At 45.3% G+C, this 24,228-nt stretch overlaps 1 protein-coding gene across 2 annotated transcripts in view; it reads right to left on the bottom strand.

Moving 5' to 3' along the window:
- Positions 1-802: 802 nt before the first annotated feature.
- PELI2 (pellino E3 ubiquitin protein ligase family member 2) overlaps positions 803-24,228 on the bottom strand; it is a 67,676-nt gene continuing 44,250 nt past the window's right edge. For both annotated transcript variants that reach the window (XM_083167447.1, XM_083167446.1), the window contains exons 3-6: positions 14,049-14,150; positions 4,728-4,922; positions 2,886-3,074; positions 803-2,199 (exon numbers count right to left, since the gene is read on the bottom strand). In XM_083167447.1, coding sequence (XP_083023573.1) covers positions 1,633-2,199; positions 2,886-3,074; positions 4,728-4,922; positions 14,049-14,150 — 1,053 coding nt within the window. In that variant the 3' untranslated portion in view covers positions 803-1,632. The remainder of the gene's footprint in view (positions 2,200-2,885; positions 3,075-4,727; positions 4,923-14,048; positions 14,151-24,228) is intronic.

The raw sequence follows: 24,228 nt of genomic DNA, 5'->3' as shown, positions 1-24,228 counted from the left end.
AAGACTAAACCGATTGCAAAGGAAGCAGAACTGGAAGGACAATAAAATAGGTACATTCATTCAGAGAACTGGTCAGAAGAAAATGACAAGAACAAATATTGGAATTCTGAATAATTGCATTTGTTTGCATTAAGCCCTGTGATTAAGCCCTTGCACTGTCAGGCCACCGTAACAGGTCCTCACACAATGAAGCGTAAAGGATGCTCCACGATCCTATTGGGGAGGATTCAGGTAGCCAAGATGGTTGCCTGTATCTCACTTGCTAATATAAGACAAGTGATCTGTTTCCTCCCATAAACACCCACATTGTGCGACTCAGCGGCTAAATGAATTCCCCCTGTAAGTCCATCAGCTTGTGAGATCAAAACAAAAAAGGGGAAAAAAAGGGTTTACAGCAGTGGTTGGAAACGTGAGACCTCCAGCTGCTGTGGAACTACACATCCCAGCATGCCTTGCCACAGTTTAAGCATGCCCTAACAATAAAACTGTTGCAGAGCCTGCTGGGGATGTTTAGTTCCGAAACAGCTGTAGTGCCCACACATTGCCTTCCCCTGGATTACAGTATTCGCAAACAATATAGGTATACAAAAAGCAGATTGGTACTCATTAAACATGTCACAGACCTGGTAAGCACTGAGATAGAGGGGAGGACATTGCAAGGGAAGAGGTTGTGGACCCTGCTGTAAAAAGGCACTGCAGTGTGATTCTGCCTCTGACAGAGAGGGGTTTATCGTTGTAATGAAATAGTTTCCTCTGAGATACTTCGTGAAAGAGTTAAAAAAAAAAATGGCCGTCACTTACATTAGGGATTCTCAACGTTCATTTATTTGAAGTACCAACGCGCTGGATATAAGCATATACAAAGCAACCCTTATTATCCAGCTTAAGTACCCAAAGGCTCATGTACCACAGTTTGAGAAACCTTGGCCTACACTCAATGAAGGCGGCCATTGTGTAGGCGGAGCCAAGATTCAGTCTAGTGTTCAGTCTAGCACACTGCACTTTTCAAAACCCGTGCAGTTAGTCTTTCCTGCCTGGGGTGTCAGTCTGCTCTGGTGCTTTTAGTACAGTCTGGTCTGTACGGAGATACAGGCCACAATGTGACAGACACCAAAGCAGACCGCAACACCCCAGGCAGGAAAGAGGAACTGCACGGGTTTTGAAAGGTGCATTGCGACTCACGCCCAAGGAATATTGGCTCGGCCCACCTTGCGTAGGTGAAAGGTGGACATTAAGCAGCAGCACGAACCTACAGTTATAAATTATAATCAAAGAAAAAATAAAATTGGGGGTGGGAGAACTTAAGGAATGTTAGTTTAATTAACTACTGAACATTCCGCTTTACAACAAAAAGACTGTATTAAAACTCATTTACAAATATAATCTGAACCAAATAAAAAGAAAGGGATAAAATGAAAAGAAATTCCATGTATAAGTTGCTGGTAGACATGCCAAATTGCTGACATCTGATCAATAGGAGGACACAAAATATTCTGTCATTTGATCCCCTTTAATAAAATTATAAAAAAGTAAAATTTTTAGTATTAGTGGTGAAAATTTCACAGTATTTTTTAAATTTTTTTTGTTTCGTTTTTATTAACAAAATGTTATTTATGGTCAGATATAAATAGCTCAGTCAATGGGGCCTTGGAAAATAAGTTTAACGCAGCTCTCCTCGCCAGTCAGTTGCGTAGCGCAGAAAGGGCAGGCGGCGTGAAACGCGTGGGTGCCGTGAGGAAGTGGGATCTGAGACCAATATTTGGCAGACTTCTCGGAGGAGACGTGTCCGCAGGGGCTGAAAGCGTGTGTAGGAGGGCCAGCATCTACGTAAAATCCAGCTTCGCAGCCCAGCCAGAGAGGCACGTAGGGACCAATTGTTCTGCACATAGGACACTCCCTCTCGTTGGCTTCTGTGTCGCTCCGGTGACCCCAGTTGTGATATCCGTGCACATGGCCGCAGGTAAGGTAAGCCCAAGGTTGCTTCTCTTCCACTACATCCTTGCGGTTAATACTTGGAAAAGCTAAAGTGTTTAATCCAACAGGGCACTGAGGCCTGGCGGCGTTTATCTCCTGTCTTAGCGCTTCGATGTGTTTCTGCGTCGGAGTGTGAAACAAGCCGTCCGCTGTTCTCCAGAGTAGGGTTGCGCCGCACAGATCAACAAGAGAACCGTCTTGAAGAATGTTGGTTTCATTTTCCACCTGGTGCGACAAGAAAATATATATATTAGTGCACGATATTTTACTGGCCACATGAATATAGCGGTGTCTTGTAAATATGATTAAAGGGATTGAGAACCTCACCCATAGTGGTTGCATGGATACAATTTCCCCCCTATATGGCGACCTTTTAATAATGTCGATCAAATTATTTTAGACCAGGCATGTTCAAACTCTGGTCCTCCAGCTGTTGTGAAACTACATATCCCAGCATGCCTTGCCATAGTTTTAGCATTACCTAATAGCAAAACTGTGGCAAGGCATGATGGGACTTGTAGTTTCACAACAGCTGGAGGGCCATGCCTGCTTTAGACAGGTCATCCAGATACCATTAGAAGTCACTAGGACGTCCTTTAAGCCAAACCGAAATCTATAGGGACTTCCAATATCGGGATGAACATTACATACACACTTAATATACATCTCTCATTCTCTACAAACGTTTTACATGGTTAAAAGCCTTGGCCCTCCAGCTATTGTGAAGCTACACATCCCAGCATGCCTTGCAATAGTTTTGGCATGATGGGACTTGTAGTTTCTCAACAGCTGGAGGGCCAAGGTTGGACATGCCTGGTGTATAGAGTATGAGCAAATATATATACACAGCTATCAGCATCCTACAGGACACACAACGGCGTGACTCATACACCACACATGTAAGTACATACCAGCTTTCCTCTCTGCTGCGCAGATCTGGTTTCTCTGAGTGTGTACACGTCACCACAGACAGATATCTCCCTCCATACACCGGGCTTCGATTCTTCTGTGAAACCTCCCTTTGGATGCATTACAAGAACACCATTCGTGGTTAATCCATCCATGTGACCATCAGGATTCTTCCATTTAGCTGCTTTCTCCTAGAAGCGGGAAGAAAACATGTCCAGTTTTCTTAAGGTACAGCACATGACGGTCTATTCATACTTAGTCCTAATCACTGTAGCTGTACGGAGAACTCTCCTTCTACCAATAGCCTGACCTGGAAAGAAGAAGTTTCCATTGGTCCACTTTAAACGAGCGTTATAACTGCTGCCATGTTAAACAGGATTCAAACTATACCCTTCAGCCTCAGTCCACAATACAGCAAGGTGTACAATCACTTCCTGCATTCCACCCCCCCCCCCGCCCCCCAACCAATCCCCATCTACATCACAGACACATTACACCTTGCTATAACTGCACTCTGATGGATTGTTCCAGTGTAACTGGATATCGCCACTTTATGTTCTGTGATGTAAAAGCAATTAAAATGTATGCTCAGCCAGGAACCAATCACAAGCTGAGTATATCTGGACAAAGGCCCCCGGGATAAGCAATTCAAAAACAATTCTAGCGCAATTTACTACAATGTGAATAGAAAAACTTTACACAGTGCTTCTCCACTAGGGGAACAAAACCTGCCTGGTCAGAAATGGAAAATACAGGCTTATTTGTCATTTGGACTTATATTTGGATAGCTATATAATGCTTGAGCTTCTGTAAGATCACCATTATTATATTTCTGATGGAACTTTAATAACCATCTAAATAGTCACCCTTACTTCAGAAAACTAAAAATCACAAAATCAACTATAACTGAAGGGATGTGACACTAATTAGCTAATCCGGTATCGTCTAACCTGGGCCCATACACGGACATCTCATTCATCCACAAATGTGGGGCAAGGCAATCAGAAATACAATAACAGTTTTCATTGGTTTAGATGTTACACCATGGTAATGAGCAGAATTTATATTTAGCCAGCTCTGTGCCTTTCCAATGCGAACCTGGCATACATACTATGGGGGCGATCCTATTAAACACGAAGGGTGCTAGGTGCAGTTTCAATGCCAACCGATCTTGCCTCTTTTGCATGCCGTTATTCGCTGAAAATTGCTTGCTATCCTGTGGGGCAGCGAGTACTTTTCTGCGGACTCCGGCTGCCGGAAATTGTGGCTGCTGCCGTGATGATTCGCGCCCATAAACTCATTGTGGCTAGTAGGATCGACCCCTATAACTGATGACATCATTTTGTGGTCAAAGTGGAAAAAGTTCTCGCCAGACTTGATGTCTACATTAAGGCCCTTATTCTGGTTCACTCGCAAAGGCAAATTCCTTCTCAAATGGACAAAACCATTTGCACTGCAGGTGGGGCAGATGTTACTTGTGCAGAGTGTGTTAGATTTGGGTGGGGTTATACTTCAAAGTGAGATCTATATTAGTGTAAAAATAAAGCAGTCAGTATTTTGCCTGCACAGAAACAAAATAACTCACCCAAATCTAATTCTCTCTGCACATGTTACATCTGTCCCCCCCCCCCCCCTGCAGTGCACATGGTTTTGTCCATTTGAGTAGGAATTTGCCTTTGTGAGTGAAACAGAATAAGGGCCTAAGTCTTTTAGACACATGGTGTAACATTAGAATCGGATTTGAATCCAAAAAAATCAGAATATAAAACTTAATTGATTTCAAACAATAAAATGGAATAATTTTATAACAAAATTTTATTTTAGTTTCCAAAAATACTACTTACACCGAGAAAGATATTTTTGGAGGAGTCAAATCCTGCAGCAAAGATTCTAGCTGTGTACGGCGGATTTCGGTCACAGACTATCCTGCAAGCAAATCTGGAAATTGTACTTTGTGTAATCTGAGTCTCATCGTTCTGGTTACCAGAAATCGTGTCCGTCACGACAAAGTCAATTGGACTTTCTGTTGATCGGCCAATCTAAAAACAAGGAGAGGGAGGAAGATTGTTTAGTTACTATCATATTGACCTGTCATGTTTACATTATACAGGAAACCCTGTCTCGTTACACAATGCAGTGGGAGAATGTCACAGTAAAGGTGCATACACACTGTACAATTATTTTTTTTTTGGACCAATTTGGTTGAAAGACATTTCCATTGAACCCAGTGTCCTGGACGAAAGATGATACGCATAACCGCCAGTTGTTCATCAAGATTGTTCGTCAACTGTTCATGCAGCTCAATTTGGATATCTTTCGAAAAGAACCTATAAAAATGTAGCTAGACCTTTCGTCCAGGACACTGGGTTCAATGGAACGGTCTTTCAACCAAATTGGTCAAAAAAGTGTACAGTGTGTATGCACCTTAAGTGTGTGTGTGTGTGTGTGTGTGTGTGTGTGACATGCAGGGAGGTAATTATTAGCCCAAGGGTTTGATGTGGACATTACATATAGGATGCATCAGTACATACTGAAGCACACTGATACTTTAACCCAGGCCTGGCCAACCTGTGGCTCTCCAGATGTTGTCAAACTACAAATCCCAGCATGCTTTGCCACAGTTTTGCTAGAAGGGAGTGTTAAAACTGTGGCAAGGCATGCTGGGATTTGTAGTTTCACAACATCTGGAGAGCCACAGGTTGTCCTGTCCTGCTTTAACCCATTAAATGGGCAATACACAGTATCTTTGCAGCTTATTGTCCATGCTAACAATGTCATGTTTTAGTGTCAATGGGAATAGTATGAATACTTTCTCATTAGAGGTGCAGAGGAGTCTTGTACACCGATGTACGATACATTGTGATTGAGGTCTAATATGATAATGGGAATGCCAGCTAAACAGAGACCACCAGTACAAGCAACTTAACTGGCTGGGAAAGCCAAAGTTTTGCTCTAGTGGCTGCACCCCCTAATGGGGAACACAGCAGTTACACTGAACACTGGAGGGGTATTCAATCCCGGCCAAATTTTTTGGCAGGCGAAAAATCTGCCAAAGTTTTGCCTATCTGTATTCAATCATGGATGTTTAATACATTTTTGCCCGTGCTGCCACTTTTTTGGCAAAACCATGTGGATTTTAAACAAAAACACCAATCCACGGGTTTTTGCTGATGCTGGATTTTTTTCCCCAGGCCCAAAAAAATAAATGTGCAGGGATCGAATAGAGTCCGATTTGCGATGAATATAAAGGGATTTTTGTAAGAACTTACCGTTCGAATCCCTTTCTCTGATATGGTCCTGGTGACACAGCTCAACACTGGGATGTAGGAGGGTCCGAAGGAGCCAGGCACCTATCCTAAAGTTTTAGAGGGTAGGCTCCTCCCCTACTGCATCCCTGGACTCTTCAGTTCATCTTTCAAAGCCACTGGAATACATTAACTCAGTACAAACGCCTGCACATATTATATGCACATTTTATAACAGAAACTGTTAACTTTTAACCATTTTAACATGAACATCATGAAACTTCTGGCATACTTACTGAGCGTAAGGGAGGGATCGCTGTGTCACCAGGACCATATCAGAGAAAGGGATTCGAACGGTAAGTTCTTACAAAAATCCCTTTTTCTCTTTCAATGGTCCTGGTGACACAGCTCAACACTGGGACGTTCCAGAGCCGGTCCTTTGGGAGGGTACGCTCAGGTCTGCAGCTCTCAGCACTGCTCGCCCGAATGATGCGTCCTCCGACGCGAACTCATGGAATCTATAGAATTTGGCAAATGTGTGAACAGATGACCAAGTGGCAGCTCTGCAAACCTGCTCAGCTGTGGCCCCATGTCGAACCGCCCAAGAGGTGGCAACTGACCTGGTGGTATGCGCATTTATTTTGGCCGGTACTGGTCTACCCACTTTGGTGTATGCAAAGGCTATCACAGACCGCAACCACCTAGCAATAGTCTGCTTAGATGCAGGCCAACCAATTTTGTGTACGTCATACAATACCAACAATGTGTCAGTCTTCCTGACACTCTTCACTCTGTCCACATATATGCGTAAGGCACGCACAACATCCAAAGTTCTCAACTTGTCCCTTTTCTTAGAACCCTCTGGGGGTTGAAACACAGGTAGAACTATCTCCTGATTTAAATGGAAGGTAGATACCACCTTCGGTAAAAACTGAGGCACTGTTCTTAAAACAGCCCTGTCATCATGAAAAATTAAGAAGGGAGATTTACATGACAAAGCTCCCAATTCTGAAACTCTTTTAGCAGATGCTACTGCTAACAAAAACACTAGCTTCCACGTGAGAAACTTAAAGTCAGCCGACCTTAAAGGTTCAAAAGGTGCCTTTTGAAGGCATTCCAAAACCAGTGATAGATCCCAAGGTGCTACTGGTTGCTTGTATGGAGGTTTCAACCTGGATACTCCTTGTAAAAAGGTTTGAATTTCCGGCAAAATGGCTATCTTTTTCTGGAAATAGATGGACAAGGCCGAAATCTGCACCTTCAGTGACTGAAGGCTTAGGCCCGATGAAAAACCATCTTGTAAGAATTCCATCATTCTTGATAGCTTAAAATGAGATGTATGAGCCTTTCTTCTCTCACACCATCGAATGTAAGTCTTCCAGACTCTATAATAATTTGCCGAAGATACAGCTTTTCTGGCTTTTATCATCGTCTGTACTACTGCCTCAGAAAACCCTTTTCTTTTCAAAATGGTGGTTTCAATAGCCAGGCCGTCAAAATCAATCGATCGGAATCCAGGTGATTGAATGGGCCTTGTCTTAGAAGGTCTGGTCTCAGAGGTAGTCGCCATGAGTCCACAGACAACCTCTGAAGCCTCGAGTACCAGGACCTCCTTGGCCAATCTGGGGCCACTAAGATCACTGGAACCTTCTGCCCCTGTATTTTCTTCAGAAGTCTCGGTAACATTGGTACTGGTGGGAATGCATAAAGGAGATCTCCCTGCCAGTGAATAGTCATGGCATCCACTGCCTCCGCCAGTGGATCCCTCGTTCTGGCATAAAACCTGGGCACTTGACGGTTGACCCTGGATGCCATCAGGTCCACATCCGGGATTCCCCACCTCGAGGTGATCTGGTGAAACACCTGAGGGTGTAAGCTCCATTCCCCTTCCTTGAGCTCCTCCCTGCTCAGGAAGTCGGCTTCTATGTTCTCTATTCCTGGAATGAATATAGCCGATACAGCTGGAACATTCTGTTCCGCCCATAGGAAGATTCTGGACACTTCCCACATGGCCAATCTGCTGCGTGTACCTCCCTGGTGATTCAGATACGCCACAGCTGTGGCATTGTCGGTCTGAATCCTCAAAGGGAGGTTCTGTAACCTGTCTCCCGCCAAGGAAATCACTTTCCAGACAGCTCTCAGCTCCAAGATGTTGATCGGTAACGCTGATTCCTCTGCCGTCCACAAGCCCTGAAGCCTGAGATCCAGGACTACTGCCCTCCAGCCCCTGAGACTGGCGTCGGTAGTTACTACCAACCAGTCCCAGGTCTGCAATGACCGACCCCACTGAAGGGAATCTACTTCTGTCCACCATTTCAAGGATTCCTGAGTGTCCGAAGACAGCACTATCATCTCGGATTTCATGGTCAAAGTGTTTCCTGACCAGGCTGACAAAATGTTCCATTGGAACCTCCGAGAGTGGAACCTGGCAAATTGAAGCGTCTCGAATGACGCCACCATTTTCCCCAGGAGCTTGAGGCACCTCCATACTGAAATGCTCTGAGCCCTGAGAATCTCCTGGACTAGGGTGACCAGATCCCTGGCCTTTATCTCCGGGAGGAAAACCCGATGAAGATGGGTGTCCATTATAACTCCCAGGAATTGGAGTCTTTGTGACGGTACCAACTGAGATTTTTGTAAATTTAAAATCCAGCCGTGAGCCTGCAAAAAACTGATGGCCTCTGCCAAGTGACTCTGCAGCATGGCTGCTGACTCCGCTTTGAACAGGAGATCGTCCAAATAGGGTATTACTGTGATTCCCCTGAGCCTCAGCACCGCCGCCATCACTGACATTATCTTTGTGAATACCCTTGGCGCGGTTGCTAGCCCAAAGGGTAACGCCCGGAATTGTAAATGCAGGTCTCCTATGGCAAACCTCAACAAGGTCTGATGCTCCGGGTGTATAGGGACGTGCAGATATGCGTCCTGGACATCCATGGACGCCAAAAATTCTCCCTGGTCCAGACTCAGGAGTACTGACCGTAGAGACTCCATTTTGAAATGGTCTACCCATAAATGAACATTTAGAGACTTCAAATTTAGTATTGGTCTGAAAGACCCGTCTGGTTTGGACACCAGGAACAGCGTGGAGTAAAAGCCTTTCTTCCACTCTGTCTTGGGGACTAGTGTAACCACCCCTTTTTCCAAAAGGGAGTGCGCTGCTCTCACAAGAGCTGTACGCAGCCGTGCCTCCTTTGGTAAGGATGTGGGAATGAACCTCTTCGGAGGTGGCCCTCTGAAAGGGATTTTGTAACCCTGTGTTATGATGTCTAGCACCCAGGCATCCTGGCCTAGAGAGGCCCAAGCGTCCCTGAAGAGTGTGAGACGCCCGCCCACTTTTGTCACTGTCGGGCAAAGCCCCTGACAGTCATGCAGAGGGTTTATCCTCTCCTTTATTGGCAGGCTTCTTGTGAAAAGAGCCAAATTTTGACTTTTGTGTCTTGCCTCTAGAGGGCTGAAACCTTCCCCTGAAAGACTGTCCTCGAAAGGACGCACCACCTCTAGGGGAGGGCCGAAAGGACGGCTTAAAAGCAGAAAATCTGGATGTCTGCTTTGCTGAGGAGGCCGGCAGGAATGTACTTTTGCCGCCTGTGGCCTGTTTTATAATCTCCTCTAATTCGGTACCAAAGAGTACCTTTCCTTTGAAGGCTAATGTTTCCAGAGCCTTCTTGGACTCATTGTCTGCTTCCCAGGCTTTAAGCCAAAGCACTCTCCTGGCATTAATGGAGACTGTGGACACTCTGGTTGCCATTTTAATAGCTTCCTCCTCTGCTTCAACTGCATATTCTGCTGCTGCCTTAATCTTTTCTGCAAGCAGTAATGCACCCGGGTCAGCCTGCAGCATGGTGCATAATTCACCAGCCCACTCTATCATGGCCTTAGAAACCCAGGCTGAAGCAATAAGGGGTCGTAAGGTAAACCCCACCCCTTCAAAGATAGCCTTGAGGTTTCCCTCCAGCTTTTTATCCACAGAATCTTTAAAAGCTGCACCGCCTTGTACTGGTAATACAGTAGCCTTGGACAAACGTGCCACTGAAGCGTCCACAACTGGGACCCTTTCCCAGAGCTCCGCATGAGACTCTGGCATGGGGTACAGACTAAGGAATCGTTTTGGCATCTGAAGCCTCTTATCAGGAGTTTTCCAAGCCCCTTCTAACAATTCCTGTAACCCCTCATCTGAAGGAAAAGTAACAGCCTCCTTCCGCTGTCGCTTAAAAACACCTTTAACAGGAGTCTTATCCTCCACAGTCAGCTTTAAAGCCTGCTTCACAGCTACAATGAGATCCTCTATACCAGCAGCAGAGTTCTCTTCCAAATCATCACCCTGATCCCAGGGGATGTCAGTATACTCTCCTTCCTCTTCATCTACCACAGTAGTTAAAGCATAAGACCTTCTAGGGGTCCCTGCCACATCATCCATTTTGTCCAGCATTTCACTGAACCTGTTAATCCCTTTTGCAGTATCCTGCATCACCTGGATAAGTGCAGGATCTGCCTGGGTAAGAGGCAAGGAGCCAGACGACTGCTGAGATGATGGCATAGGTCTCTGTGATTCTACCAGCCCATCACTCTGCCTGTCCAAAAGCTGCACCAAAGCGTTTACTGACCTGCCTAGGGCCCTGGCCCACGCAGGTTCCATCTGCTCTGCCCTATGGGGATCACTGCCCATGGGTCTCACATCAGCGCAAGTAATACATAAGCCCCCCTTGGTTATCTGCTCAGGGACAAACTTTTGTGTGCAAACATTGCACGCGCTCAGTGCATTAAGGGCTCCCTCCCCCAAAACCACAGCCTGATGCTCAGACATGATGCAAGTGATAAATGTATATCTATCAGTATACACAGTGCAAACAATGTACAAGCGTTTATACAGAGCAATGCACCCAGTCACTTATCTGTCTGTTGGTTTCAACTGCGGGGAAGCGATGCCCAGGAAATCCAAGTCACTCTGCCAGGATCAGTAAGCCAGCTCAGCTCCGCTGCAAGCGTTCTGAAAGGCGCCAAAGTCAGAGTGAAGGAAGAGACCACAGGTCCCTGCTGCTGCGGGGTCCGTGACCTTTTGGCGCCAACCACCCCCAGCAAGCCGCTCCTTAGGTAGGATTTCCTAGTTCCAGTGTCTCCCCCTCAAATGGGGATCACTTGGAACATGCCTGTCACAACGCTGCTGTCCTCTCATCTAGGAGCTCAGCGTGTAAGCTCCGCATAAAATGGCCGCCGCCATCACGGAGCGCCTGTCCCCCATGATCCCCACCTAAACGTGGAGCCGGTTTCAGGGTACTCCGGAGCCCAGGCAGCCTTTTAGAAAAGGCTATAAGCGCTGCACAGGGAGACCAGACAGTGTCTCCCCTGTGCACAGTGAGCTGACAGGACGCGCTTCTGTCAGCTCCTGCTGCGCAAGCAGTGTGAGGATTCACTATGAGAATCCTCACACTGTGCCTACCTAGCTAGGGTAAAAGTTAATAAAATAATAAAAATCCCCTAACTACTCTAATTCTTCGGCTGCTCCTGCAGCCCTTTAGAATAGCACCCACTCCAGTGGGCACCTAACACGAACTGAAGAGTCCAGGGATGCAGTAGGGGAGGAGCCTACCCTCTAAAACTTAAGGATAGGTGCCTGGCTCCTTCGGACCCTCCTACATCCCAGTGTTGAGCTGTGTCACCAGGACCATTGAAAGAGAAAAATAGTCAGAATTTAATACCCCACTATTCCTTACTGAAATCATGGAAACGGCATCATATCACCTCTTGGGCACGTTACATTAGCTTACAAAGATATTGCTTCGAGCAGGCTCACTAGTTGTGTATATCTACATAGGTTATGTGCCAGAATTACATACAATAGACACTGTAGCCGTCAGGTACATAACACAGATTTGTTTGTAACTGGGAAATAAAGTGATTGTATCTGTAGCCAATGTATACGTATCTCAAAGCCAACACCTCAATATCGCATGAAACCAGATTACATAATGTGTATAACAACAGCAATATCATCAGTGTGTGACACGACCTTCAAAAAATTACATAGCAAGATGGAGACCGAATGCATTTTATAGATTGACTGCAACACGGACATCTAGGAGGTCAGATGTAGCAACTACATTAGAAATATACAAATAAAATAAAAGGGCCCCATTATTATTGTGAGCCATATTAACAAAATAGTATTTTGTTTTATATTATAGCTATACTAAATGTTGCTGGTATTTAAAATTATTTACCCCTCCGGCTAGAGGTGCAGCGAGGTTGCCCTCCCTTTGGTGCTGGCAGTCTACCACTGCCAGGGTGCTCTGTAATGTGCATCACGGGTTCACCCGGTGGGCTACCAATATTACCTGGAAGACTTCACTGAATCTGGAATGGCTGCGCTAAGTCCCCATTGGGGACCAGATCACTCCTGCCGCTTATGAATTGCGTGAGCAGTCAGGGACAAACCTCTGTAATTTGGGAATCCCTGACATCTCATACCCCTTTCCCACTGCAGCTCTTAAATGGTAATTTGCCATTTTTTTAGCCTTTTTAAATAGGTAGAGCTGCAGTGGCAATGCTCCAGTTTGCTGTACCCATTTAAAAATACCTTTTTTTTTTAAATGGGTAAAAAGCAGAGTTTTACCCGTTTAAGAGCCGTTTTTTTGCCAGTGGGAAAGGGTCTTAAATGGTATTTAGTAATAATAATAATAAAGGTTAAGAACATGATTGGCTTCCTGCTTGTGATGACTGTACAGTCACCACATCCAGGAAGTAATCACAGCAGACAGACAGAGAAGAGCTAAAACGTGTTTGTGCTGTACTGCTGTTTACATTCTGCTACCATGCCCAGTTGGACAGTGGAGGGGATCAGGGAACTCCTTCAAATTCGTGGGGAAGAAGAAATCATGTGTCAGATGACCGGTACGGTAAAGGATGCTGTAATATACCGTAATATCAGCAATATGATGGCAGCATCAGGATTTATAAGAACCACTACGCAAATTATAAATAAGCTGAAGGCATTCAAACTATTACATGCTAAATCCAGCAGCACAACAGCAGAAACAAGCATGAAATCAGCAGACATGTGCTCTGTCTGCCATTATTGCAACACTGATCAGACCACTCCCCACCCTCCTTTTGTTCTCTCAAAACATCATCAGTGTGGGCCTGTGGGGGCAGAAAAGCCCATTCTATATGACAGCCCATGTTTACTATGGGTTTAAATGGGTTGCTTAAATGGGTATATATGAATTACTGTTTAAGAGCTGCAGTGAGAAAGGGTCTTTATAGCTCTTACCCGTTTAAAGACCCATTTACAAATACCTGGTCTTTACCCGTTTAGGCAGTGGGAAAGCAGCATCAATTAGCAACTAAGGCAATAACATGCGATGGGTTGGGTAGAGACTTATTTTATACATAGTGTTAAGACATTTTTGAAGTGTTTCCAAGTTCTGCTTGTACAGAAAGCAAAGATGCCTGTATTCTAGACCAGTGGTTCTCAACCTTGGTCCTCAGGACCCCACACAGTGCATGTTTTCCAGATCTCCACATAGAATCACAAGTGAAATAATTAGCACATTAACTTGTGGATCTTGTAAAATGTGTCAGTGAGTAATGATTGCATCTGTGCACCTGCTGGGGGACCTGGAAAACGTGAACTGTTGGGGGGTACTCAAGGACAGAGGTTGGGAACCACTGTTCTAGATGACGGGGATGCTCAGCGTTAACCTTGTACCAAGATGTGACATAGTTACTGTATCAGTACTTGCTGAAGCACAGACATTACTAGAAGAGTCCAGATGTAGAATAACCCCGCCTTTCTGCGGAGCACCAAACCACTACAGATTCCTCGCCCAAGATTACCTCACAAAAGTAAAAATACAAGTTCTTTTAAACTGTGAAGACCTGGCGAGTGCGGCAATAACCCGTATGCATAGAGTAACGTACCTGAAACATATCCGTGTCCTTGTCATGGGTGTACTCCACGACGACGGTCTGGTTCCTGGACAACGTGTAGGAAATGCTGTGCTGACCTCTGCTGCTGATTGCCTGCCAGGAAGAACACAAAGAAATAGCCGGTTATTGATCTTGCAAATCTACTGTAATGGCCATCAGTTCATTTTAGAATAAACAAAGGGGAGGGGTGGAGAGATATCACACACTATATTGTGTATGCGCTGACCGATGATGGGGGAAAAAAAAATAATAATAATAATAGTTGGCCTGCAAAACATACACACCGGGCGATTTTTCACCCGGTTTAGTGATTTTCCTGGGGGTGGACGAGTTTCCATATCAGGACGCTATGTAAATTCATCCATCCCGTTGCTCATCAGCAGATGAACGGCCAGGCCAGCGATGATAAAGGAGCGCACATTGCTGGCCCACACACACACTGGTTTAGTTTGATTGGAATTAAATCCTGCATTCAAGCCAATGAAAAATGAAGTTACAGGCAGCCATGTCATCATGCTATTTATATAAAATACCAAAGGATCTGTATTAATATTATTGTTCTAGATTCTTTTTTTGAACAGTAAACTGCAATTTTTCTTTACTTGCACTTGGCAGTACGGACTGTGTAATGATTAGCATTGCTGCCTCACAGCAATGAGGTCATGCGTTCTATTCCCACCATGGCCCTAACTGGGCGGAGTTTGTATATTCTCCCCGTGCCGGTTTCGTCCCACAATCCAAAAATATACAGGTAGGTTAATTGCAATACAATTTATCCCTACAAAATTAACCCAAGAATGTCTGTGTGCGTGTACATGTGGTAGGGAATATAGATTGTAAGCTCCACTGGGGCAGGGACTGATGTGAATGTTCAACTATTCTCTGTAAAGCGCTGCGGAATATGTGTGCGCTATATAAATAACTGGTAATAAATACGGTGGTTCATGTGTTTGTAACTTCAGAGACCGCCACTAGAGGGCCCACGTCCTATAGGCCTACATGCACAGCAGGAATTCTACAAGGATGCCAAGTGTTCTAGCTGGAGTAGGTGTAACTGTTGACAGGCGCGCCATGTGACAGATGTGTAACCGTGCATAAAATACACTTTTTTTTTTAAAGTGTTCTGGTACAAAAAGGTCAAAAGATCAATGTACTAAAATAGAAAGGGTACTTATGAGTTATCCGGGCGCCCGATTTTTTGATTGTATGCCTTAAGTTAAGGCATACAATCAGATGCGATGCGATATCGCATCGCATGCGACCATCGGATGCGATGACCCGATTTTTCCATAGGAATCAATGTTAAAATGGACAGAGTCCATTTTAACATGGAATTCAATGGGAAAAAGGGGTCCTCTTCATACCCCTACTATCCAAGTGGGCATGGAGTTGGATATAAACCTGTGGCGAGCGTAGCGAGCCACCGAGCCCGAAGCGTGGCGAGCGAAGCGAGCCCCGCGAGGGGACGGTATTCTATGTCCCCTCGCGGGGCTCGCTACGCTCGCCACGCTTCGGGCTCGGTGGCTCGCTACGCTTCGGGCTCGGTGGCTCGCTACGCTCGCCACGCTTCGGGCTCGGTGGCTCGCTACGCTTCGGGCTCGGTGGCTCGCTACGCTCGCCACAGGTTTATATCCAACTCCATGCCCACTTGGATAGTAGGGGTATGAAAAGGACCCCTTTTTCCCATTGAATTCCATGTTAAAATGGACTCTGTCCATTTTAACATTGATTCCTATGGAAAAATCGGGTCATCGCATCGCATCCGATGGTCGCATGCGATGCGATGTGCCCGATCCGACCCGATTTAGAAATCGGGCGCCCGGATAACTCACAAGTACCATAGAAAGTCCCTTTAAATGTGATTACATGTTTCACTGAGCCACAGCCATTATGGCGGACATAACTATTCTTAAGGGCCCCTTACACTTGTGAGATTTTGTCAGATTTGACCCAATTCAGGTGGATTGGGCCAATTTATCTGACAAAATCTGATGTGCCTGATGCCTTATAGGACCCAATGCACAATCCCGTGGAATTGGGTATAACCCAGAGATTGTTCCACCTGCACATAGGATGAATCTCAAGTCAATCAGGTCCAACTTGTCCCTCAGACAAGTTGGACAAGCGTAAGGGGGCCTTTAGTCTATCAGTATAAAATGCAGTGTAATACACACAGGAAACACAACTGTTAAGTGAAGAGACCAGTCACAAATGCAATAAAACAACATTATTCTACTATGACAAAAATGGGTGGCCCAGGGACCAGCAGTAGCCATTAAACCAGGCATGTCCAAACTACGGCCCTCCAGCTGTTGTGAAACTACAAGTCCCATCATGCCTTGCCACAGTTGTGCTATTAGGGAATGCTAAAACTATGGCAAGGCATGCTGGGACTTGTAGTTTCACAACAGCTGGAGGGCTGTAGTTTGGACATGCCTGTTCTAGAAGGTGCTAAATAAATAAGCAGATTCTGATTGGCTGCCCATAGCAACATCACATGTGAAACAGAACTCCCATCTTCCTAAACAGCGCACGTAATGAAGGCAGGACACCACAGCAGTCACGGAAAGGGCTATTGCGGCATGTGTGACAGCTCTGCCTGCCCCCTCCATAGACGCGCTGCTGTGAGCACTTGGCTGTCACCATGCTCATCCACATTACACGTTAGTACATGCAGTATGTTTACCCATTTGTGTAATATCAGCATTTCATTACTGCTTCACTCAGCCGGCCTCTGTTAGCACAGCAATTGCTGCACGGCAGATTGTTGTCTGTAAATACAGGCTGTACTCCTGTTGCTTCCATTGGAGCATCTGGCTGCGTGGTTCTGCTGACGATGGATCACGTCAGATTTCTTCCAACAAGGATCAAATATTCTATTTAACACAATCCGGCAACAGGTTTGTAAGCTATCTGTTTGAACTTGGTGTAGTGTCCCCCAATCAGTGGCATTCTAGTTAACATACACACAGACTTCCAGTGGTGCTCATAAGTTTACATACCCTAGCAGAATTTGTGATTTTCTGGCCATTTGTCAGAGAATATGAATGATAACTCACAAAATTTTCTTTCACTCATGGTTAGTGATTGGGTGAAGCCATTTATTGTCAATCGACTGTGTTTACTCTTTTTAAATCATAATGACAACAGAAACTACCCAAATGATCATACCCTGGAGATTTTGGCCTGATAACATGCACACAAGTTGACACAAACGGGTTTGAATGGCTACTAAAGGTAACCATCCTCACCTGTGATCTGTTTGCTTGTAATCAATGTGTGTATAAAAGGTCAGTGAGTTTGCAGTCTCCTGAAAGACCATTGCATCTTTCATCCAGTGCTGCACTGACGTGTCTGGCTTCTGAGTCATGGGGAAAGCAAAAGAATGGTCAAAGCATCTGCGGGGAAAAGGTAATTGAACTGTATAAAACAGGAAAAGGGATATAAACAGATATCCAAGCAAATGAGAATGCCAATCAGCAGTGTTCAAACTAATTAAGTGGAAAATTGAGCACAATTGTATATTATTGAAGGCAACGTATTGTTTTTGCCTATTTTTCTGGATTTGTGAGCTATACAAAGGGTAGATTTACTTATGGGTTGGTTTGTCCAAACAATCACTGATCTTTGTTTAAATAGAAACCGGAATCATTGCTAAAAATCAGGATTGGTTAGCATAGAATCACTTTGCTATTTTAAAAATCCGTCACAATTGGCGCATTAAACCTAGTATCTATTTCACCAGATTTGCACCAGCTCCCGCATATCGCAGGCTAGTACATTTTGACCCAGTTCTCAGCTAGATCCATCTGCAACAGAAGTCAGAAGCTGGCCATACACTTTAACCCTTAGCGTGCCACATGTGATGTATCGCATCGCGTAGAACACCCGGAGCATTATACTGTAAGTCATGTAGAACAATCTGCTCCACATACTAGAGATGCTCCCTATCTGGAAGCAGAGTAAGTGGAGAGGGCTGCGTCTGGTACAGATAAAGTGTACTTGGTAAATAATATTTGAAACTAAATGATTCTTTGTAACTGATTCCTTCATAAATTATGCACCATCCGCTCTAACCCACAATGGAATTAATTAGTGCAGCCGATGGAAAGTAAAATCGATTAGAATGTTAATCTAAAGAGAAGGGGTCCTGAAGCAGCCACACAACCAACCCGCACAGAGATGAAAGGTTTAGTACAGATGTTGGTCATCAAGGAAGTCAAACCTTGTGTTTCCTGGACAGAATCCAGAGGTTCTATAAATACTGCACATTCTATGTAAACTCACCACGTAACTGGTTAAGCTTCAGATCAGTGTTCCCTGGAAGGTTCTGTAGGCCTTCTGCATCACCGGTGAGTGGTCCATAGGTTTCCTGCCCACTTCTCTTGATCCTTTGCCTCATTGGGCACTAAGTCTACTTCTCATCTGATTTAGGGCTACTTCTAACCCCCCCCCCCCCCTCACCCCCCTCACAGCACTAAAGGCCATGGGTTCCATTCCCAAGCTGGCGGGCTTCCCGGCAGTGGGGGTCTACCGGGGTTTCCCTCTGTCCCCCTGTGGACCATTCCGACCCGGCCCGCTATACTGTGTGATAGGTGTTCGCTTTTATTTGGTTTTAACAAAACTTGTTTAAAATAAAAAAATTAAAATCTGCGTTTACTAGACTTTGGGTTCTAAATACCGGACACTTCCGATACATTTATTCCAAAATTTTATTGGTAACATTTTGCTTTTAAAATTTTCAGAATAAACATGATCGGAATTACAGAATTTTAGAACTTAAAGCTTAGTAAATACACCCCATTAATGTAAAATGTGGCTTTGACTCACTGCTAGGTGATTGTAGAAAGCCAGGACACAGCAACAAATCCCAAGTATAGGAAATGTATATACATTTGGGATATTGCAGTGGAAATATTCTAAGATATCAACTTTTTTCAATTTAATGCTCCTAGTAATTCTGCAAACAATTCATTGAATACAGAGATGGATATTCTGGGGTCTACGGTTTCATGACACTGTGCCCCGAGCAGTTGGAAGTAAAGGGGAATTACGGAGTAAGAGACAAATCCCATCCCTGACCGTTTGCCCAGAAAGCATTTATCCAAGCTCTTTAGGGGATAGGAGATCTTCCAGACTACTGAGCTGTTCCCGGAAAGATGCAAGGCAGAGATTACAGTAATTCAGCCCAATAATGAGTGGTGTGCAACACAAGAGCAAGATAATGGTAAGGCCTACTGTAATTACATCACTACGTGTGTATGGGCGATCTAGCAAGCCCTGGGTGCTGTGCAATCTGACTAGCCTAAATTGCCAAGCACACCAAGTCGCTCTGTGTACGAGCCTTTAGGATTAGATAGAAGCACAATGTGCTTAACTGAATATTTTTCCACTTTCTCAATGAGAAATTTTTGGTCTAGGGGTGCCGGTAAAAAAAATTCTGATACTCCGGGGTGCCGTGATTCAAAAAAGTTTGGGAACCCCTGGGTTAGCACATAAAATACCTTGAGGTCAGGTACCACACATTTATTAAAAATATCAGTTACCAGACTTTCACAATCACTTAGTTCACGTAGTTTGTATGGGATTGGTCCCCCAGCCATGTTATATGGTAATAAGCAGAACACAACGCTATACCCCACTATGTTATCATCTACTGCATGAATCTGCACTAATGACCACACAACGAGGTGGGGGCCAGACATCACGCCATCCACCTTGCCATTCCCTGTGCTGAAACCTGCTAGCATTCTGTTCCATAAAGGAGAGGTCTAGGCAAACTGCTAGCAAACCAGGCAGCGCACACTGCGCGATCACCAGGCAGCGCACACTGCGCGATCACCAGGCAGCGCACACTGCGCGATCACCAGGCAGCGCACACTGCGCGATCACCAGGCAGCGCACACTGCGCGATCACCAGGCAGCACCGCTTAAGATATGGAGATAGAAGGTGGACACAACACAGAGGAGCGGTACCCTCTACCCCAGTGGTCACGGAACTCGGTCCTCATTACCCCACACAGTGCATGTTTTGCTGGTAACCCAGCAGGTGCACAGGTGTACTAATTACTCACAGACACATATTATAAGGTCCTCAGGTGGAGTTAATTATTTCACTTGTGATTCTGTGAGACCTGCATGGGGTAATGCACTGCGTGGGGTAATGAGGACCGAGTTCTCTGACCACTGCTCTACCCGAAACAAAGAACTTACTTAATGTGAAAACTTCCCAAAATACATTTCAGTAGTGAGATTGCATGCGTTTAATAGACAATCATCATGCAATCTGTAACAGACCTGAAACAAATACTTAGATCCCAGGAATAGGAGTCATTCTAATCCAATTCTTCCCCAATCCGTTATTTAATGCTGCAATAGGGCAAGGTCTTAAAACCTCATTCAGCAGCTTCATTTCAATATTAAATCCAGATTTACCCAAATGTTCCAGATTTCGATGCATAACATGGCCACAAACTGCATGCATAAGGTGTAGTTGTTGCCCAGGCAAAACACACTATGGAGGAAGAAATGTGATCCAAGTGACACAGCGTTTGGATGGTCTCAAAATCATGAGATCTCCTGAGACACTTCCAGCACAGCTGTGCAGAGTTTACAGAGGATGATTGGGTGAAAAAAAATACTCCAGCAAGTGTCCAAAAAATGCTTTGTGAGTGCTACAACAGACTGGCCAAACTGGTACACGCTGACAGAAACTCATGTGTTTTAACAGTGGCATACCGGAGGGCTCTCTGGACTTGTATAGAAGGCATTAAGTGGATAGGCTCCAAGCCGCAGTACACCACACAGAGATCTACCCTTTGGCTCACCAAAACGACACAGCCACGACTGGGAAAGCATTGCTTGACTTGGCAAACCACAGTGTACCTCTACCTTAATGGCTACTTCCATCCACGGCCCAAAGAAAATCTCATTGTGGCTACATGGTCAGTACAATACTGTAAGTGTACTCAAATGCCTGGCGTTTTCGTGTAGGCACCAGAGTCTCTAAGGAAGGCTTCCAAGTTACTCTGTGGTCAAGGGGGTCCCTACCCAGAACCCACATAAAGTGGCCACTGAGTATATTCCAGGTAAAACTAAAAGAGATTACCGCTACATCTCAATGTAAAGCTCTGTACACACTGGATGAGGTGTTCACCCAGAGACCTCTTGCGTGACGGGCCCAGCAGGATGCCGGCATTGGCAAGTGCATGCTCACTTGTATTCAGCGGTATGGCTCTCGCTAGTGACATCCTCCATCATCTTGAATGTACAGACTTCGGAGGTTGCCGCTGACGACGCACAAGAGTGAACAGAGTCAGCAATATTGTGTGATCTCAATGAGCGATATTTAGATTTGGTCGTTCAGACGTGTCTGAATCTGAAAAATATTTTAAAGGGGTATGGATCATTATGTCTCCAGCAGTTAGGTCGACATGCAGAAAGTTTGACATGGGTCTAGGTCGACACAAGCATTAGGTTGATATGGGTAAGGTCAGTCTAAAGGTCGACATGGGCTTTTTACCAGCATATCGACACAGTTGACATGGACACTGAAATGTAGCACCGCATCCCCCTCTCTGCGCTACGCTCGGCACACTATTTTATTTTCCCACCGCACCCTAGTGGATGGTAGGGCATGAAATACCGCCCGTCGACACATGTCGACTCAAAAAAGTAAAAAAACACTCATGTCGACTTTGCCTGTGTCAACCCACACCCATGTCGACCTAATGACCGGATCCTTTTAAAGTGTCATCCAGTGTACCAAGCTTAAGGCTTCAGAAATAATGCCACACAACATAAAAAAAAAAAAAGTTCATTGCGTTAGCGCCGGTCACGTAGTTATTAAAAAGGTTTATTGCAGAACCACAGTGAAACAAATGCTTACGCTTCAAAAACATATGATCATTTATATATTATTTAATCCATCCTTAAAGCTGCAGAAGTTGCTGCGCAAGCCAATACCAGAATACTGGGCCCCTATTATACGACATTATAATGTAACACACCCTGCAACTATTACATGCACGGTTACAGTATATCAGAAAACGGATTGCAGATGCACTGGCCCTTTAAAGAGCTTTAATTCCACGGGCATACTAAATGGAATGTCGGATTAGAATAGCATTCGGGATCATTTACATCTAATACTCCGCTATTAGAACAAGGAAAAGCAAATACAGATTTCGCTTTACTTCCTTTTATCCTGACTGAAAACTGAGGCATTCAAGGTTACATGTGACAAAGGCAGGATACCTTACATAGCAGCGCTCAGTTCTAATCTGCTTTGATCATAATACCTATAGAATACACCTTTCACAGTATTATGTAAAGCCGCAGAGGCTTTTAAAGTCTTGGGTTCTAAGAAAGGTTAAGAACAGGGTGTGTGTTTTCTTTTAAAAGGAATATGCAGCATTGTTGCTGTTCCCATGTTGTGGAAACGGCGCGGGCTGTTGGGAGAACTCCTCCTCAGGTTCCGATCTTGGCTGGGAACCACGGAACAATGAGAGATTGTTTAGAGGAGACACTCGGCGGTAACCGCTACAAAAACAGGACCAAATACGAAATCTGTTTGACATAAAACACCAGCGCGCAGTCTGTCGCCAGGGAACGGGAGCGCATTTTCGGGTGTTTATCACTCTGGATTCGTGTAATCGCCCCATGAACGTATATTTAACAAAGCAATGGTAGGATGTTCTAGCACCATATACGGAACAAACAGAGGAAACATTTACATGGCTTTTATCTTTCTACTTGTAGAGATACATTCATCTCCAGTTACTGTATCCGCAATGCCTAATTGTGTTTGTCATCTGTAAAATACAATCCAGAACCAATTCATCTCAAATGCTGGCTTCTAGCTGGCCCACGCCGCCTGATGTTCCAGATAATAAGGAAGCAAACTAGATATTAAGATGTAACCACTTATAGTAATAGGACGATGACAACTTTGTTTATAATGCATGGATTTTTCTTGCTAATAGGATAGTAAGGGTCCAATTAAGACCCCATCGGACGGGGCCAAATTTGGCATGCTAGCGAGGGGATGTGGGCGGAGCTGACTCTCTAGGCTGCGAGTACATTAGCAGTTTTAGTTGTACAGCTAGGGGCCTAAAGGCCGCCATACACTATGCGATTTGGCCCCGATTTCACCCGATCATGATGGATCGGGCAGTGAAATCGGACCAAATCGCAGGTTTTGACACCCGGTCCGACCCGATGCACGGTTCCGTGCGCATCGGGTCAGAGTCGGGACGTCGGACCGGCTGCACATAAGATAAATCTTATGTGCAGCCGTGGGGACTCTGAGGACGCCGGCGAGGGAGGGGGGCGGCAGGGGGAGCCGGAGCAGGGAGCTGTCATGCTCCTTCCGGGTAGGGGGGGGACACGCCGCTAGTAGTGCGGACGCTGCGGGGGACACAGGCGGCAGTGACATAGAGCCGCGCGGGGGGAGCCGGGAGCGGTCAGCACTGAAAAAAAAAAGCCCATACAATGAATGGGCAACCTGTGATTGGCTGATCGCTCTCTCAGCCTGTCAGCAATTGGCTGAGAGAGCGCTCAGCCAATCACAGGCTGCCCATTCATTATATGGGCTTTTTTTTTCAGTACTGACAGCTTCCGGCTCCCCCCGCCCGGCTCTATGTTACTGCCGCCTGTGTCCCCCGCAGCGTCCGCACTACTAGCAGTGTGCGTCCGTCCCCCCAGCCGCCTTGCAGCATCCCCCGCCCGCCACCTCGATGTCCCCGGCCCCCCTGCTCGCTCCACATTGCAGCTCCCCGGGAGTTGCAAATGTATGGGGAATGTATGGGGACCTTTGGTGTTTGCCTATCATAATTGTGAAGTAGATACTGGGGCAGATGTATTAAGCCTTAGCAAGAGATAAATACAAGGGGGATGAGAGAAATAAACATCCAGTCAATCACCTGTTAACTGCCATGTTACAGCCTGTGTTTGAAAAAAAGTCAGTAAGTAGCTGATTGGCTGGATGTTTATATTGATTATATAAGGGTTCAACCTAGCACCCTGCATCTTTCAAGACCCTTGCAGTTGCACTTCCCTGCCTGGTGTGTCGCTCTCTGCTGAAATGCTTCTAGCAGTCATGTCTGCATATCAGTGCTGAAATACAAACTACACTGTGCTAGAAGCAAGACCCCAGGCAGGCAAGAGGAAC

Source organism: Crinia signifera, chromosome 12, assembly GCF_055691185.1.
Source record: "Crinia signifera chromosome 12, ASM5569118v1, whole genome shotgun sequence".
NCBI classification, from domain to species: Eukaryota; Metazoa; Chordata; class Amphibia; order Anura; family Myobatrachidae; genus Crinia; species Crinia signifera.
This window is presented reverse-complemented; position numbering and strand designations above follow the sequence as displayed.